Source organism: Chelmon rostratus, chromosome 21 (genome assembly GCF_017976325.1).
Source record: "Chelmon rostratus isolate fCheRos1 chromosome 21, fCheRos1.pri, whole genome shotgun sequence".
Lineage (NCBI taxonomy): Eukaryota > Metazoa > Chordata > Actinopteri > Chaetodontiformes > Chaetodontidae > Chelmon > Chelmon rostratus.
In genome coordinates, this window is record NC_055678.1 from 17,247,456 (window position 1) to 17,265,283 (window position 17,828).

Sequence of the window (17,828 nt, forward strand, 5' to 3'; positions counted from 1 at the left end):
AGGCGTGGAAGCTTGTATTATACTGCACACCAGAGTCATTGTGCCAGTGAAGTGTACACAGAGTGCAGCCCGGTGGTTATGGCTAAACAAAAACAGGAAAGCTATGGTTGGGCGCCACTCTGGCGGTTTGCAACTCTGCCACTCGCCTCGCTCTGCGGCTCGAGACGATCAGGCTCTGGCTCCACGTTCGCTCCCCTTCTCACCTTCCCGTCTCTTCCTCCCTTGTCCAGCGTCCCGCTCTGTGATGACGGGACAAAAGCAGGATGAGTCGGATGATGGATTCAGAGGGGAACAACACCCGGAGCCGCACCCAGCACGGTGCGGCCGCATCCCTTTCGCCCAAACCCCAGTCTCAAACCAAACACTGGCACTGAAGGCTGTTTATTGCTGTATCATTTTGGCTTCCTGGTGTTTTTCTGTATGTGTGTGTGTCACTCCTCCCTCACTCTGCTTCATCTTATTTTCTTGTGTGTGTGTGTGTGTGTGTGTGTGTGTGTGTGTGTGTGTGTGTGTGTGTGTGTCAGCCTCATTTTTGGCTCCGCTTTGGTTTCCTCCATGTGTGTCTGCACAGTAGAGCTATCTTTGCATTTGCTGCTTCATTTTCACTGCTTGTTGGCCTGCATGTATGCGTGCATGTATGTTATACGAGGGCACACACACACACACCCACACCCACTCCTCCACCCCCTCGGTGTCCCTCTCCCTCTTTACTCTGTAATAAGAGCAGCTGTGGTTGACGCGAGGCCAGCCCTGATTCAATTGCAGTGCAGGACTTAAGGCTATTATCCTCTGTGCTGTGGAGGAGGAGGGAAGCCCGGCTGCCGTACAGCTGCTAACAGCAACGACAGGTCTCATGCTGCCTTCCAGACAGGAGCGACAGCAGGAAATTTCAACATCATGATGAAAATGCTAAGAAATAGCCCTTGAAAGCAGAATTTCAGGCAGGAAACTCACATCGAAACACTCTGACTGATTAAAACTAACTTTATAAACGGAACAAAAGCTGTTTCTTGAGTGCTTTTCACCACCCGGACAAAATATTACTTTGTCTGAAAAGCTGATCATCTTTGGTTATTACAGTAAAGCCGTGCATAACTAAACTAGCAGAGGTGCGACATCTGATATTTTATGATCAAGTCCAAGCACAAAGTAATCTCTGTAAACTGCACCTCTGAATAAAAGCATGCAGAAGGACAAATGTACAGAGCAAGACATTAATACAAAGTTTCACTCAACAACCTGTATGCATCTGTGAATTCACACATTGATCCTGATTATCATTAGCTAATCTTACCAGTTCAGAAGAAAAAAAGGAACAGATATGTGAGGTTATGAAGACAGACAGCAAAGTGTGGTCAGATTAAATCTAAAGGACATGTCAGCTAGGCTAATTAGCTTTTAGCAAGATCTGTATATCTGCGTCGCTTTAGCTACGGTCTTATTTTGTGGTAAAACAAACTCAATTATTAAGGCGCTGGAGTATCAAAATTGATTTTTCAGTCACAGGAAACATGTTTTTTTTATCATAATCATTTTTGACTGTCTTAATTGTAACTGTGTTTTGGCTTTTAAGGGCAGTTTGGACTAAATTAATCTCAGAAAATTAAAGAAGTGGAAATCAAACTGGGACAAACCATGCAGACCAACATGTCAACGTTTAGGGGAAAAAAAAAAGGCAAGCTAATGCTGATTCAACATTATCAAAAGCTTCAGATGCAGCTTTCACGCTGCTTTCAGCTGGCTATCTTAAAGTCAGTGTATGAATTCAAATATCAGCTATCAAATATCAGATGTTAGCTGTGTTATTGTGCCCTGATGTTTCAGCTGCTAAACCCTCGCAGTGAACAACATGGTGGTGAATGATCAGCCCCGGTGAACACTGCAGTCTTAGCTCCTCCACACTTTCTTGTGTCAGCTCCAGGCCACTGTAGCTCGAGGCGACATGACATCGTCTGTTTGGGGGGGGGGGGGCAGTGTTTATTCTCCCCTGGTTTTTCTGAGTTGTGCCACTGGAATTCCTGGAGGATGTAATTACCACCTACTGTACAAGCTGGGAATTTCCCACATCTGACTTTGAATGGAAGTCAGCGGCGTTCTTAGACAGCCAAGAGTGGCGAGGACAAAAATGGTTAAGTAGGGTAATTAAGAGGAAACGAGAGTAGCGGCTGACATATTTAGAGTAGAATTAGAACTGTGGCGAGAGAGGAAAAGAAAAGATTCGAAAAAAGGAGATCAAGCATCGATAAAGCGAGAGAGAGGCAGGAAGAAAATGAAAGAGAAATCAGAGGATGGATGGGGGAAATGAGTGATTAAGGAGAGGAGGTGGAGACAAGCTGAGGACCTCTGCAGCTTAATTAGATGCAGGAGGAGGAGACACCTGCCAGATGAGCACCCACCCCCCTCCTCTTTTTCTCCCCTTCACAACCATGCAGGTCTTTATGAAAAGGCACTAACTGCACAAAATAGCAGCACTTAAAAGCAGGCGTCTGTTAGCCGCTCAGGTCCACGCTCTGCTGGTGGGAGACCCACCCCAAAAACCATCTCCTCCATCTACCCTGGGCGGATGCACTGCTATGAATAATGTAAGAGGGAGCAGTGGAGGCCACTGGGCGTGTGCACAGAGAGAGAGAGAGGAAAAAAAAAAAACAGGGCTAGTACCTCCTCCTCCTCCTCCTTCGCCACCCCCCTTCTCTTTCCATTCTCCTCCCCTCCTCCGCTCACCCAACCCCCAAGCTGCCGGCCGCACTGCAGAAGGTCAGAGAGAGAGGAAGAGGAGAGAGGCGAGGGGGAGGCAGAAGGGGAGACAGGGGTGGAGTGCTCGGATGTACACGAACATGCGGAGAGGAGAGCGTGTGGACGAGCGATGACAGCCATGCTGAGCCCAAAGATCAGACAGACCAGGAGAGGTAGGACGCAGTTTGTTTGTTCTGCAGCTCCACTACCTGCCAGCTGCTTATTCACCCCCCCAACTCTGCACTGACAAATCTGACAGGGGGGGCCAGATCAGAGGGTGTGTTACATGTGATGCTTCATCTGGACTGTGACCTGCACTTTTACAAATTGCGTCTCATTTTTTTAAAAAGTGCCTTTTCTCCTGTCATTCAGATTTCACAGCCGCAGGGACACTTTTGCTCCACTCCATCTATTTTCCGACTGCAGTCACATTTTTCTTGAATGAAGCGGCAGCTCTGCCCACGCAGAGGGCTCTCGTGCGCATTTGCATTCAACTACTACAGCTGGCCGATGCCGCCGGTGTGAATTCTATTAAGAGGAGAGAGCAGCATCTCTAGTTTCATCACTGCAGCGCTCAGCACTATCAGGCTGCTGTCAGCTGCTGCGTGCACATGCTCACACTCATGCATGTACAGTATGTGTGTGCGTGTGCACTGTGCATGGATGGACATTGTGTGTGTGCTTCCCTCCTTCCCTGCCACTAATCTCCATGACTGCAATTATACAGCTGGATCTGATTAAGATTAAATGAATAGTTCCCAAGAATGGGAGAGCAATGTGTAAATCCTCTGCCGGAGTGGCATGAAATTGGCAGGAAAGTGGATTAAACCCGTGTCTGCATATGTATTAAGACGGCAGAACGGATTCAACTGGTTAGATGAGCACGTGTGCACATCTTGTAAATTGGCAAATTGATCACAACATCACATTTAGGCCACTTCTATTAATTCAAACAAACATGGTGGTTTAGCGCGAGTAGTGTTAAAATCGCATTTTGAGTTCAAAGAAGGCTCAAATAAAAGAAGCATGATAAAAATGCAAAGTACAACTCCTGGCTACATTTAAGGAGTAGGAAATACCACCGATCCTCGCTGCAGGTCTGTTCAGACAGTGGAAATCGATTAAAGCCGCTCTGTGATTCGGCGTGAGAAGCATTCTCTGCGTGCCTTCCGCAGATTGGCGCTCCGCCGCTGACGGCATCACATTTGTTGCGTGAAGCCTGTGAATAAACGGGTATGTGACAGATGTGGTGGTGTAGCACAACTGAGGTTAAAGCGGGTCGAGGAGGGGACCCACTAACACTAACGCTAACCAGTGATCGTAGAAGACTGGGTCGTTGCTGACTGGCAAACTAGAATGTCAAAGAAGACACCCAAAATATGAATCAATAGTAGAAATGTCATTGACTTTTATTTATTGATCGTTCCCGGCTGCGACATTCATGATGCTCAAAGGTCAGTTGGCATGGCTAGCACGAGCTACGTCATGTTTGACTTTGGAAGATCATTGCTAACGAGCTTAGGTATGCTACATGTAAGATGGGACTTGTTTAAATTTAGAAGGTTAGCTTGCCTGTGTGTCTAAAATGGTTGCATTCAATACGCCATCCTCTTCCTCTCTTGACTTTTTAGTCACTGAGCTCCACTTCACAGAATAGTACAACATTTTGGGAAAATATTCGCTTTCTTGGTTAGCGTTAGACGAGAAGGTGGCCAAAGTCTGTAGGCTAAAGGTGACGCTAGTCAGTTAGGTTAGCTTAGCGTTAACACTGGAGTCTGTGGGCACACAAATTAACATGCTGCATCTTGTTTGTTTATTCTGTGGGAAAAAATGAAATATAAAAACAGTAAGTCGGTTTTAGGCAGAGCTAAGCTAGCTGCTCGCAATCTTGGTGCTGCTGGCTCCGCCCTCATATTTAGCTTACAGACATGAGACTGGCATCATTTTTCTCATCGAACCAAGAAAGCAAAAAAATGCAAATTTCCCAAAATGTTGAACCAACATTATTTACCCATCTGATTACCTGATCTGCCCATGAGGTGGAATTAAATCAGTGTGATTATGCCCTACTTTCAGAGCGCTAATTGGGAATGCTTCTGTAAATAGAAAAAAACTAATTTGATACCAATCTAGGATGCCAGTAGACAGATATCTATTCATCAGCAGCGTCTGCTCCACAGAAGAAAACTCTGACTGCTGTGTTTCAGTAACTGCTACAACCAAGGACATATTCAAACTGTGAGGGTGCATTTTCCTTTGGCTGCCACCAGGAATCTAGCAGCAGCTTCACTTGCCCACATATCAGCTGCTTCGTTCTCTTGCTGCGTCTTTTTGATCTGTGTTACCATGGTTTTATGATCAAAGTCCTGCAACGAAGCAACACCCCGACATTCTGCCTTTCTAAGGCACATGAATGAACACCCTCACCACACACACACACCCACACACACACGCTGCTGCAGATCAGTTCGGCTCCACTGCAGCTTTCACATATGGGCTGTATATTATTGGCCACACCTCCAACTTGTCAAGCAAGGCTGCTACACACACACACACACACACACGCACACATTAATCAACAGTGATAGACTAACTGGAAGTTGCGCACTGATGCACGTGTAACTCTCTTTGCCATTTTCCACAAGCCATAAATCACTACACAACAACCAGATTAATGAAATTGAATTCCTCCGACATCCCTGCCTGCATGCTCGTGTGTGTGCGTGTGTGTGTGTGATTTAGTCATCAGCGTAATATTTTGTAGCTATTGTGGAGTACTCATCTCGCCATGCTAATGGATAGGCTCCTCTGTGATGTGCATGAGAGCCATACATCCATTTCCTGCAAATGGTAAATATACGACTCCATACTGCATTAAGTGACATCAGGGGAGCCTAGTGTGTGTGTGTGCGTGTGTGTGTGTGTGTGCAAGTGTGTTCTGGCATTAAGTGTGCATGTGTGTGTGGGACTGTAGCATCAAGTGTCCCTTCATGTGCTATACCACTTGGTCTGCAGACAACCATTTGTTCACATTGTGGCATTACTTGCATACTTAGACACGATGCTTGGGGTTCTTGGGGAGGCCGTCTGGCTTTCATTATTTGCATTTCTCATCTGATCTGTCAGGTCCTGCGACAGAACAAGCATCGACATCAGCAACCACACTGCATTTAGGCAAGCTGGCTCAGTCTGAAGCATCTCAGGTGGTGTGGATTTGTATTTTCCCATAGTAGTATCTTGCCATGCTGGTAGTTTTGCCTCCATTTGCCCAGGTTCTCAGATATTTGTTTCCGATAATTCATCCTCCAACTGAATAGAATTAAACAACAATGCATCTTTTTACATCCACTGTCAACATTAAGTTGCAGTGCTAGAAGCAGAGTGCTCTCAAAGAGTAAGGGTGCAGAGGTTAGGATGGTGCAGGAGCATGTTTTAATTTGGCTAAACCAAATTAGTTAATTCAGCAGTTTGGGTGAACAAATGTACTGTGCAGACAGTAGCCTCCATAAGCACCAACTGATTAAAGCCTTGGCCTCACCAGAAAGTGGCATGAGATCCAGCTGCTTGCCTTTGTGAAATAGGGGGCACTAGAGGCTTGATCACATACTGGCAGGGCTAGCTCATGAACAACTGTAGTTGGTGGGCTAACCGCTAACACACTAGCAACCTGGAAATACGGAAAGGCTAGCCAGTCCTGGTAGCTCTCAGCTTCTTTCTATTTTCTCTCTACTCTGCCTTTTGCTCCCCCCAGCACAGTATTGCTTTGGTCCCCCTCCTGCCACCAAAGCAGCTCTGATGGGTCGAGGCACAGGCACAAGGCTTCTGAAGGGGTCCTGTGGTATCTGGCGCCAAGACGTCAGCAGCAGATCCTTTAAGTCATGTTGTGAAGTGGGGCCTCCGTGGATCGGACTTGCTCCAGGACACCCCACAGATCCTCGATCGGATTGAGATCTGGGGAGTTTGGATGCCAGGCCAACACCTTAGAGTTCAAAGTTGGATTGACTGAACAGTTTTTGCACTGTGGCAGGCCGCATTATTCCGCTGAAAGAGGCCACCATCAGGGAATACTGTTGCCATGATGGGGCGTCTGCAGCAGCATTTGGGTAGGTGGTTCATGGCAAAGTAACATCCACATGAATGCCAGGACCCAAGCTTTCCCAGCAGAACACTGCATTATAACGAGATGAGAGTTATTCACTTGAGCTGTCAGTGGTTTTAATGTTGTGGCTGATCGGTGTACACTCTGTCAGAGGAGATAATATCAATACAACTGAGGCAGCACAGCTAACAAGCTACGATGTTTCTCTGGTCCCTCAAAGACCAGAATTGTGAAGATGTCATGTTGTCAACAGTGCAAAATTGCAACGTTGCACCAAAGTTGAGAGTATGGAAAAATTTGCCAAGGTATAATGAAGCTGTTAACCGCTGGGTTGACCAGGCTTTAAAGCTGAAGTGCCTGTAAATCATAGCTGAGTTTTATAAAGTGGTCCGCAATACACAGTCTGCATAGCACACCCCTCCCCATCAACACATGATATCATGTATGAGCTCATGACTGAACGAGTCGCCAATCCATCTGGCATTCCTGGAAATTCCGCTCCATACCCAGAATTATTGATCCATGACCCTGAAATAACATGACACACGGACCAATTTACGTACATTATCATTGGGGTATGTCACGATAAACAAATGTGGGCAAACTCTACATCTGCACACAGTCGGGCACGATGTTGAGACCCTGTTATTTGACTCAGCCCTTCCCTAAGTACTATCTGCTGCGAATGGATGAGCCACAAGTACGCTCTGTGTTGCAGTGAATTGCAGTGCCTGTGCACTTTTACAGCAAAACAGCCTCTTTTCAGCATCGTAGTTGATAGCTGCAGAAGTGACCACAGAGCAGCTCCACCCAAGCCAAGGAAGGTCTGAATCACTCCGAGCAGAAGGTCCAAATTGGCACAGCGGGTAGTCGCGCTTGGCACACACACACTCACAAACTCAAAAATCAGTTGTTGTGACTCAGGCGTGAATCATCGGCCAGTGTACGTTCCGCTGAGTCCCTGATCCAGACAGCTGAAGTGTTAAACAGTGGCGCTCTTTCATGCTAACGCTGGCAGAGCGAGGAAGGATGGAAAGACACCCGGGATGTGATGTGGGGAGGAAAAACAGAGGGGTGAAGGAGGACAGGGAAGGTGAGTGCCACGTTTAGCTGCTAATATGATGGAAAGAGTGAGACGTCCAGTCAGGGTTTTAAGGTTCAATCCACAGGAAAAGGTGGCAGCGGGACTGAGATCTTGATGTGATCACATAAGTACAATCTTTAACCTAGTTCTAAATGTGTGACAGAGCAAATTTAAATATATAGGAATGAGGAAGCCGTTAAAGCAGTGTTAAAGAGACAAGGCATTAGCAAATATAGCCGAGCATGATAAAGTAAATGACATTACAGCATCCACAGTGTAATTAATAATTACCTAGCTAATGTTATCAGTATAGGTGGGTTAGCTGCGGAGGCAAAAGAAAAAAAAACTGAAGTGAAATGATGAGCTTTGATGCTTTTTTTATTTGAACATCCGGTCGACTAACAGGCAGAAAAAAAACCATTGTGTTGCAAAAAATTCTGATTGGTTTGCAGTGCTTGAAAATAAACATTGTTCTCAAAAGCAATGGCAATAATTCTATTTTAAAAAATAGCTAATTAAAATGTGCCGCAAATCCAAGAACTCATTTATTAGACAAATGAGGTGCCGGTGGTGAGAGCAAGGATCCTCTTTTGTGTGTGTGCTCTCACTAATAACAGAGCTCTGATTCAACAGGGCCAGCAGTGCTGATCGTAAGGAGGGAGAGACGAATCAGAGCGAGTCGAAGTGAGAGAAATGGAGGGAGACGGGGCCGGGGGGGTGAAAACACAGAGCTGGAAAAGATTGGAATTAACACAAGATGGTTAAATGAGAAAAGCCAACGAGGCCGGGGCGAAGAGAGAAAGAGCAGAGAGGGGAACAAAATAAGAGGGAGTAATGCCGCCTGTTTAAACACACCCATGGACAGAGGTGGGAAGGAAACACATTGTCCCATCACGTGTTTGATCTTATAAAGGGGAACATTCTGCTGTGTTATAACTAAGTTTTAAACATCTACATGCCCTGAGCAGTCGCCCAAACTCAACATGACACATCTAAAAAACCAACAGAGGACAGCTCGGACCCTATTCTCAAAAGGTTTTTGAATGTGTATGCACACACTCAACGTGGTCTTAAAGGATTAAGTCCGGTGATCACAGTGAGCTCCTGCACATTAGCAAAAAATCATCCAGATATTACAAAAAAATCACATTATAATTAGTGGTATCTGACAAAAATGTATTCAGTGGCAGTTTAAAGCTGCTAGAAATATCTTTATATGAACAGTTTATTCACTGATTATGTGCAGTGTAAACTGTGTTGCTCATAGTGATGGACCACCATAGAATTATCGCCTGACTTTGCAGAGCATTTCAGCATCTTTAAGCTTTGTTTCAGTTTGACAGCTTCAGTGTGGTTCATTCAATTACACAGTCAATTATTAAATGGAAAAAAAAGCTTTTAACTTGACATATTGAGATGTTCATCATTAAAAATCCTACACAAAAATGCTCTGAATCAATGTGTTTGAAAGTACAGTCAAAAGAAAGCTTCACCCTTTCTAGATATGATGAGTCCATCTGCCATTCAGCACATTTCTGCAGATCAACAGGCTTCACCGACCGCCATGAAGGCTGCGGCATGAAATCAAAATGACGTGAGCCCTGTCCTTTAAGCTATATGTATGCTGGACAGAGAGAGATGAGACAATAAAAAAGAATAAACATTGATTTTCTTCCCTCTCCCCATTCATCCATCCCCTTTTTCCCTCTGTGCCATCTGAACATTGATCTTTTCTGTTTGTGTGTCTGTGTGTGTGTCGCACAAAAGGCACACCAGCAGGGAGGATGTCTGCGCGATTGATTTCTATAAATTATACATGATCATCAAACAGCACTGCCTCGTTTGCCTGACTGGAATATCGCCCCCCCATCTCAGCTCTGCGGCTCTGTGGCACTTCCTCAACCTAAAACCTTGAAATCTTCAGCCAGTTTTATTCGTCTGCAACAAAATTTACCCTCAGCTGATGACACACGCTTTAAAAAAAGACACACACTTTACACTGACGCGTCCTGCTTCCCCCAGGAATCACATGTTTCTCCCATATTCCCCCTTCTCTGCAGGTTTCACCTGATGGATCATGATATGACACAGTGTACACACTTGGCAACATCTTTTATGTTTACACAAGTCATCCTCGATTGTCAGTTTGTGAAATATCATTAATAAATATTGTCAAAAATGATACACATCACCCTCCCAAATCTGTGCTTTCCGCAGCTGATGTCATGTAAGGACGATGTGAGCAGCACAGTGGGGAGAAACCTGATGTCACATTGAGACGCAGCCATAAAGCTGCCATCCCCTCCCTTTTAAACCTGTCCTTGACTGAGCTCAGGTTACACACGTTAGAATGATTCAGTCAGTCTGTCCCATGTGGTCCTATTATCTCAGCCCAAAAGCCGCTGCTATTGGGTTATGGCAGCAGACAATAAGTCTCTTCCAAGGACCTGTGAAATAGAAGGGGGGATCCCTGTCACCTGAGGCTATGTGTGTGTGTGTGTGTGTATTCCCCCTTCGCAGTCTCTGTTTTATCTGCTTTCTGTTATTATTTGTGCCTGCTGCCTCTCTGCAGCACCCCCTCCCCTTTCTATTCATCTCCAGGCGCCGCAGCCCGGGGCAGAAGGTTGTGTGTGTTCATGACTGAAGAGCCTGGCAGAGTATGTGTGTGCATACAGCATGCAGAATGAGGGCTAACACAGGCTCCTGTTAGAGAGAAAATGAAAAGGCACGAGCCAAAGAAATGGGAGAAATATAGCGAATCAAGCAGAACCAGCAGTTCAGTCCCCTTTAATCCACCTGAACACTCACTTTCTGCGCTTGTGTGAACACAGAATTAAAATGCTTTATGTGCGTGTGTGTGTTTGCAGCCAGGTCCAAGAGCATGGTGATGGGCGAGGTGTCGCGGGGCTCCTGCAGGCCGGCCTCCCCCGGCCTCCAGGAGGGGGCGCTGAAGGCTGGCTGGCTGAAGAAGCAGCGCAGCATCATGAAGAACTGGCAGCTCCGCTGGTTCGTGCTGCGCTCAGACCAGCTCTTCTTCTACAAAGACGAGGAGGAAACCAAACCACAGGTAATACCTCAGCTAAATTGGCTCAGTACTCCTTTAAAAAAGGTTATTTGGCGTCTTTAACTAACATTTTCATTTGCCCTCCATTGCTCTGAAAATATACAGATGTGTTTTTTACTGGCCTTAATATTTAGAGGATTTTTTATAAAAACTGTCTCATAGATAACAAGTTAAAGTATCTTACGCTGTTGCATGCTTTGAATGCCACAACATTCCCAGCGTTACTTTGTGCATTTGGGAAAAGTCAGCGGGTTTCCAGTAATAGGCGGCAGAACATTTTGACGTGTCTCACAAGGAAAAGCACAGGTGTTTCTAATAACACTGGGCCATTAGTGTGTTTCTGCCCTGAAACTGAAGCAGCTAAATGGAATTCAGCCGTCATTAACTTTATTATTTTCACCTTTGCTTTTCTTTCTGTGACATGTCAAAAAATATGTGGGGAGCACCTATTAAAGACAGCTGAGGCAGCTCACTTCCAGTGGCCACATCAGGCAGCACAACGTGACGAGCTGAAGCCATGGAAAGAGGCAGTAATCGTATCATTTTAATACATTATCTAAAGTGACACACAGTTGTTGTAAAAGTTTAGATGCAAATACCATTATCCTACAGCTGCAGTGCTCCATGTACGGTAGCTGAAGACATGAGGGCCTTCATTCATTCTTGTCCGGCATGAAAAGCATTAAAAGTTACGGTGTCGTGCATCGCAGAGTGATCCTGGAGGAAGAAGGCCTGGACTGAACCGACTCACTACAAACAACACCGGCGATGCTCTTTAAGTAAACTCGACCAACAATACGATAGTACGTGCTTTATTTATGACAGCGGGTGGAAATACACAGCGGCGGCGATGAGTCACCACACTCGCAGTGCGTTAGTCCAAAGAGCGTGTGACGCCCGGTTTCCTCCTCCATTAGTGCACCATCAGAAAAATATTTACAGACTGGAGCCCTAATCGATCCCATCGCTTCTTTGATGAGGGACGTCTTTTGTGGTCAGGTGCTGACTCACTTTTTCCCGTCACCGTTCTTATTGAAGAGTTCACAAGCAGTGCTGTAGCTGGCCTGGACTGACCTCTCTCTCTCTCTCTCTCTCTCTCTCTCTCTCTCTCTCACACACACACACACACACACACACACACACACACACACACACACGGTAATATAAACAATGTTGGGATGGACGGTCACAGCTGACACGCTTACATAGCCGTAACATGAGGCGATGATGTAATCTAACAACAAAAGACAGCAGGGGCAGGTCTGACACACACACACACACACACACACGCACACACACACACACACACACACGCACACACACACAGACATGAAGACATGGCCTTTAGAGCATAATAATCATCTCTTTACATTCCTGGATGAAATCTCAACACTTTTATTGATTTCTTCCGTCTCCACTCTGCCTGACTGCTGTTCGCTTAATGTGGGCAGCAGCCGTCTGTCATCAATGTCTTTCACTGCGCGCGCACACACACACACACACACACACACACACACACACACACACACACACACACACACACACACACACACACACACACAAAGTGCACACTGAGTGACGTCTCCACTCTGCGGGGGAACAACCGACTGAAGGCTTTGACACACTGTCTTTAATCAGAGCTTGCCAATACCCATCCAGCCTGTATTGATCTGCACACACATGGTTGAATGCACACACACATACACACACACATACACTCAGAGGAATGCACACTTATGACAGATCCTCCCCCTCTGAGAGCAGGATGTTTGAGAAAGTGTCACCTTTTTTTTCCCCCTCTCTCTCTCTCGCTCTCATCTTCTAATCGATAGGAAATTTGAGACTGGGAGTGCTGGGGGTTATGGTGGGGAGGAAGGGGAATCGCTGCAACAGGACCATCCCCCCACCACCACCACCACCACCAAGATGAAAAGATGATAATTGGTTGAAGGCAGTACTGACGCAGGGTCTGCGCAGGTTTGATTTTCCCTTTCATCATGGTGAGATAAATCCACTTCAGGACAAATGGACTTCAGTTATCGGACAATAGATTTCTGTTGCTACAAGACAAACACATGGGGGGTGGTGATGGTGGTGGAGGAGGGGACGGAATACATGAGTCTTCAGCTGAAATTCACAACACACAAACCAAATGACAATGCCACTTTTTTAAAGGGTGAGACATGAGGAGCCTGTTGTGCCTCCATCTTTACTTCTAATGAGACATTTAGATGTGGAGACCACCTGTCAATCAAACAGTGTGGGCAGGACCATGGTGTCTTTTCAATTATCCGTCTAATTATCTGCTGATGGAGCTTTAGTTCAGCGGCTCAATGTTCTTGGCTAACGCTGTTCATATTAACAGCTCCGTTCTTTTTCTGTGAATACAAAAGAAGCTCATAAAACGGATCGCTTCCTATACACCAGAGGACCAAAAACGGATTCTGCAAAAGAATTAGCCAGATGTGGAAACATGCAGCTGTCTAATTCTAAAAACATTTGTGTGAAGCTCCTTTGATTCGTGGCCGTTTACTTGCTTTTACGATGGCAAATCGATGTCAGCTGACATTGTTTTGCATTGCAGCTGAAGCAAAGAGCCTCCAACTCAACACTTAAATGATGCTAAAAACAAGAATCAAGCTTATTACGTATTAATTCGTTATTATCATTAAGGAAGCTCTAAAAAATAATCTGCTCAAAGGAGAATAAATTATTTTATCCACTTGGGGCAGCAGAACAAACACTTTATAGAGTTATGGCAAACATGTTAGCATAGTCATTTAATCCAGTGTTAAATGAAAAAAGTGTTTCCCTAATTGAAATTTGTGATGTTTTTTTATTAGATTTGATTTTTGTGATGGATCCACAAAACACACAGAATCCAAACATATTTATAACATTTCCACGTCGGTCCCAGACTTCTGTATGAGGTGTACTGCTGTACGCTGTATATTTCTGGAGAACTACAAAGTGCTGTGGGAGTGAACAGCTGGCGATGGACAGCCTTGGCGGGGGTTCTTTAAGTTAGCCTTCTCATAGGATGGTGCTTCTGGGCACCGAGTCTGCTGCGGTCGGGTTCTGTCAGCGGTTTACCGCCGCCGCTTTGACTGGGATCCAGTATCAGCACAGGTTTGTAGCACGCGAGGAGACAGCTGGTGAAAGACTTGGTCAGAGCTGAGTCGGAGGCGTTTATGTGGCTCAGTTTAAGGCCTACAAACGTGGCACCAATCATTAGCAGCGTGGGATATCCGCGGCTCCGGGGGAGGACCCTGCCAAAGTGAGATGGGAGTGAGAACGAGTCGTCAGGGGCCCGGGCTGGCGTTCTGGTCCAGGGGTGTGATTGGCATTTATGTGCACCGGGCGTGTCCACATCTGTTTGTGGCTAGATGAAGACTCGTGCATGCAAACTCAGTCAAGACCTAGAAAAGGAAAAACTATGTTATCTGTCCTCCGTTTTCAGCTTGTGCTGCTTGACTGCGTGATTTGTGTTCTCGGGTGACGTGTTGCCTCTTCCTATTCATTCATCCCTGGCCAGCTACTCGTGTTATTCCGAGCACATAGCACCCTTGGGAGCCCCCCCTCGGTTCCTGCCCTGCCCCTGTGCTCCATCCATCCGCTGCTCCCACCCCTTCCATTTGTTGCCATGGCGACTAATGTTGGCGGCAGCCCGGCCCTCCGGTTGAAGCGCTTTGGCAGGGCCCTCTCCCCCCCGCTTGATGGAGGATGCCAGTGCGCAGATTAACGTGGGCCGACCCACAGACGCTGGCATCTCTTCACAGCTCGCTAGGCCTCAGTTCTCAGGGCTAAATGGGTATTGATCTGGATAATGTATTCTCATAATCTGTGTGGCTCCCTGTTCAATCACAGGAGTAGCTGCTTAAAATTTTAGAGGGGTTGAGACTGGAGTGGAAGGAAGGAAGGACGAGGGAGGGAGCAAGGAGAAGAGGAAGAAGAGGAAGAAGGGAAGGAGCTGAGCAAGAGAAAAGGCCATGTAGGAAAATATATATAACAGCGATTTCTCTAACCGATATTGTGATTATGGTTTCAATTGTAAATATCTTCTATTAATTCAATGACAAGTATGCATTTGTGGTCTACATGGTATAACACAAGGATGCCATGTAAAGACATAAAAAGACAGATGCGGAAAAGAAGAAGAAGACTGGCAGGAGTGGAAAAAATCATCTAAATCTGCATCTATTTCAGCCCAATATCTGAATGGCTCTCTCTCTGTTTCAGGGCTGTATACCTCTGCAGGGATGCCAGGTCAACGAGCTCACAGCTAATCCGGACGAACCAGGAAGACACCTTTTTGAGATTGTACCAGGTGAGGTCACCACCAGCTCCTCCCCGTCTTCCTCCGCCACCTTTACATCACATCTCCCTTGAAACATCCTAGCCAATCACCTGAATGGCTGCAGTGTGCATTTGGCTTATTTCACTAGCTTGATTTTGTTGGCTCAAGTTCAGTTTTGTGACGTCAGATCACTGCAACCTATGAATGACTTTTATGCCTTTTTCATAGCTGCAGTCTGCATTAAATTTTTCCTGCTCTTCATCGTCATTCCATATCTGATTTGGAATATAAATATGGAAGTGCTGCTTGTAAATGTGGATAAAATGTGAGTTAAATCAAATGTACCCTGGTGTGGTTGGGGGATCAGTCAGTCAGTCATTGCACGACACATTAGGAATAACATTTAGATTGCAGTATGAAAGAATTTTTAGTTGGTAGAAGTTACAAAAAAATGATAAACCAAGGTGTCTAAAAACACATAAAAGCAGCATGAGAAACATAGGAGATACATCATGTGCCCTGTGTTTTGTGATCTGTGATCATGATCTGAAATGAATACAGTCGTTTTTGCCTGCACTACCTTAAAACAGAAACTGCAGCGTTTATTCTCTGGCTGCTATTCTGCATCCAGACAGCAGAGAGCGCCATCAGCCCAGGATTAGCTGCTGTAGCTGTCAGCCTGGTGTCACATGACCTCAAAGCTGACATTTCTAGCTCTATAACAAAAAAAAAAGAGGTTCTTTAAAATAAATAGAAAATAAATTGGCCTCTCCATCATCTGAAGCTGCTCCGTGCCTGCAGACGTCAGAGCTGTTAGAGGGCCGTCATGCCTCACATGTTCGCACCCGTACTTAAACTGGGGCTTAGACCGCCCTCACATTGCCTTTCAAGTTTTTACTCAATCAGTATGACACTTATTCTGAGGTGTGTGTGTGTGTGTGTGTAGATGTGATGTTTTTTTTTAAGGGTTGGGGCTTTTACCACGACAACCAGGCAATTACAACCTCAAAATCAAGCCCTACTATTGAAACAGCAGCTAGGCTCAGGGGCAGTATAGTCCATCCCTCTGTCATTCTGGGAGTGTTTGCACAGAGGTCTCCCCTTGTGTTTAGAATGGCCGACAGGCTTGTGAGTCTCTGCGTGGCTTGTTTACGGCCGGTCAACATAGCAGAGGGGTGAGAACCCGAGCGGCCCGCAGGCCGGCACCCAGGCCGGGGTGGGAGGGACGGGCAGATAGGTGTGGGGAAAGCCGAAAAGGCAGGTGGATGATTCAGAGAGGCAGCTGGGGCGAAGAGAAGCAGAAATGATGTTTCTTAGATAAACAAAACGAGGAAAATATTTACGCAATACATTTCATTTGGACTCTAATGAAGACGCTGATGAAGACTTCAGGGCTGAAATGTCGCATCTGATAACTTGTTAACAGAAGGGCTGCTCTCGAGATCAACAGTTAGAGACTGATTGGATTTCAGTGTGATCCAAATCAGTCTGTACGAGTTACATTCTCCCTCTTTTCCATCCCGACGCCGACTACATCCTCGGTTTATTCGATTTGTCGGCTCCTCGGGGAGAAACACAAGAATTACTCTGCTCTCTCTCCTCTCTGTAATCGGCTCAGAGCGATGAAGGCTTTTTTCTCTCCTGTTGTATGACATGAATGGACCGAACAGATTTTAGACTAAGTAATGCTTTCACGTTTTGAGGACAGCGTTATGGCGTCCAGTCATGTCCGCAGAGACGGAACAAACACAGGAGCTTGTGGGTAGAAAAAAAATGAAAAACTCTCTGCTCGCTCTGGCAAAACACTAATCAGCAATGAGCTCTTCTCCACGATCCTCCATGCTTCTTTTCACTCCTTAAAGGAAAGCAAAGACTGTAGTGAGTGTTTACTGTTGGCCGCTGGAAAAACAGCCACTTGAGGACGTCGCAGCCATCACTGATAAAGGCGGAGGTTGCTTCTTTGACGAGTCCTGTATATGAGTCCTTTAACTCGTCATGGTTTAATAAACACGGGATCTCACAGGGTCTGACCCCTGGCTCCTCCTGCCCATATGTCCTTGGGAAAAACATGTTTTCCTTTGGCACAATGCCGCTATATGGAGCAGCATATAAGGTTGAATTTGAATTTCTTGCAGAGGGTCTGAGAAGCAAATTTCTCTCCCCCATCATCTAGTGTGTAGCGCACCGTTTGTGGCTGCGACAGGGGATCGTGAGCAGTGGCGGCTTTGCCTTTGCTGCTATGCAAATGGCAGAAAGCCACACATCTGATGGGCAAGACTGATCGGGACCCCCAGACTGATAAACCCCCAATTTGAGGTCAGACCAGCCCAGAGATGAAGCTGCTGGGTTTCTCTCACTTTCATCTTCTTTGTCCACTGTAAATAGCCTTGTCCTTCAAAAGGGGCTGTTCATCTGGGGCTTGTCATTGACTGATAGACTTTTTGTTCAACAGTGTGTGTGTGTGTGTGTGTGTGTGTGTGTGTGTGTGTGTGTGTCCAGCCACAGGGTAAATCCACTGGTCATGTCTATTGTGGAGATATGGAGTACCCTG

At 45.9% G+C, this 17,828-nt stretch overlaps 1 protein-coding gene across 2 annotated transcripts in view; it reads left to right on the forward strand.

The window, feature by feature from the left end:
• Nucleotides 1–2,863: 2,863 nt before the first annotated feature.
• The window catches only part of si:dkey-191m6.4 (rho GTPase-activating protein 22), a 28,228-nt gene continuing 13,263 nt past the window's right edge, over nucleotides 2,864–17,828 (forward strand). For both annotated transcript variants that reach the window (XM_041962742.1, XM_041962743.1), the window contains exons 1-3: nucleotides 2,864–2,906; nucleotides 10,784–10,983; nucleotides 15,220–15,307. In XM_041962742.1, the coding sequence (XP_041818676.1) occupies nucleotides 2,864–2,906; nucleotides 10,784–10,983; nucleotides 15,220–15,307 (331 nt within the window). The remainder of the gene's footprint in view (nucleotides 2,907–10,783; nucleotides 10,984–15,219; nucleotides 15,308–17,828) is intronic.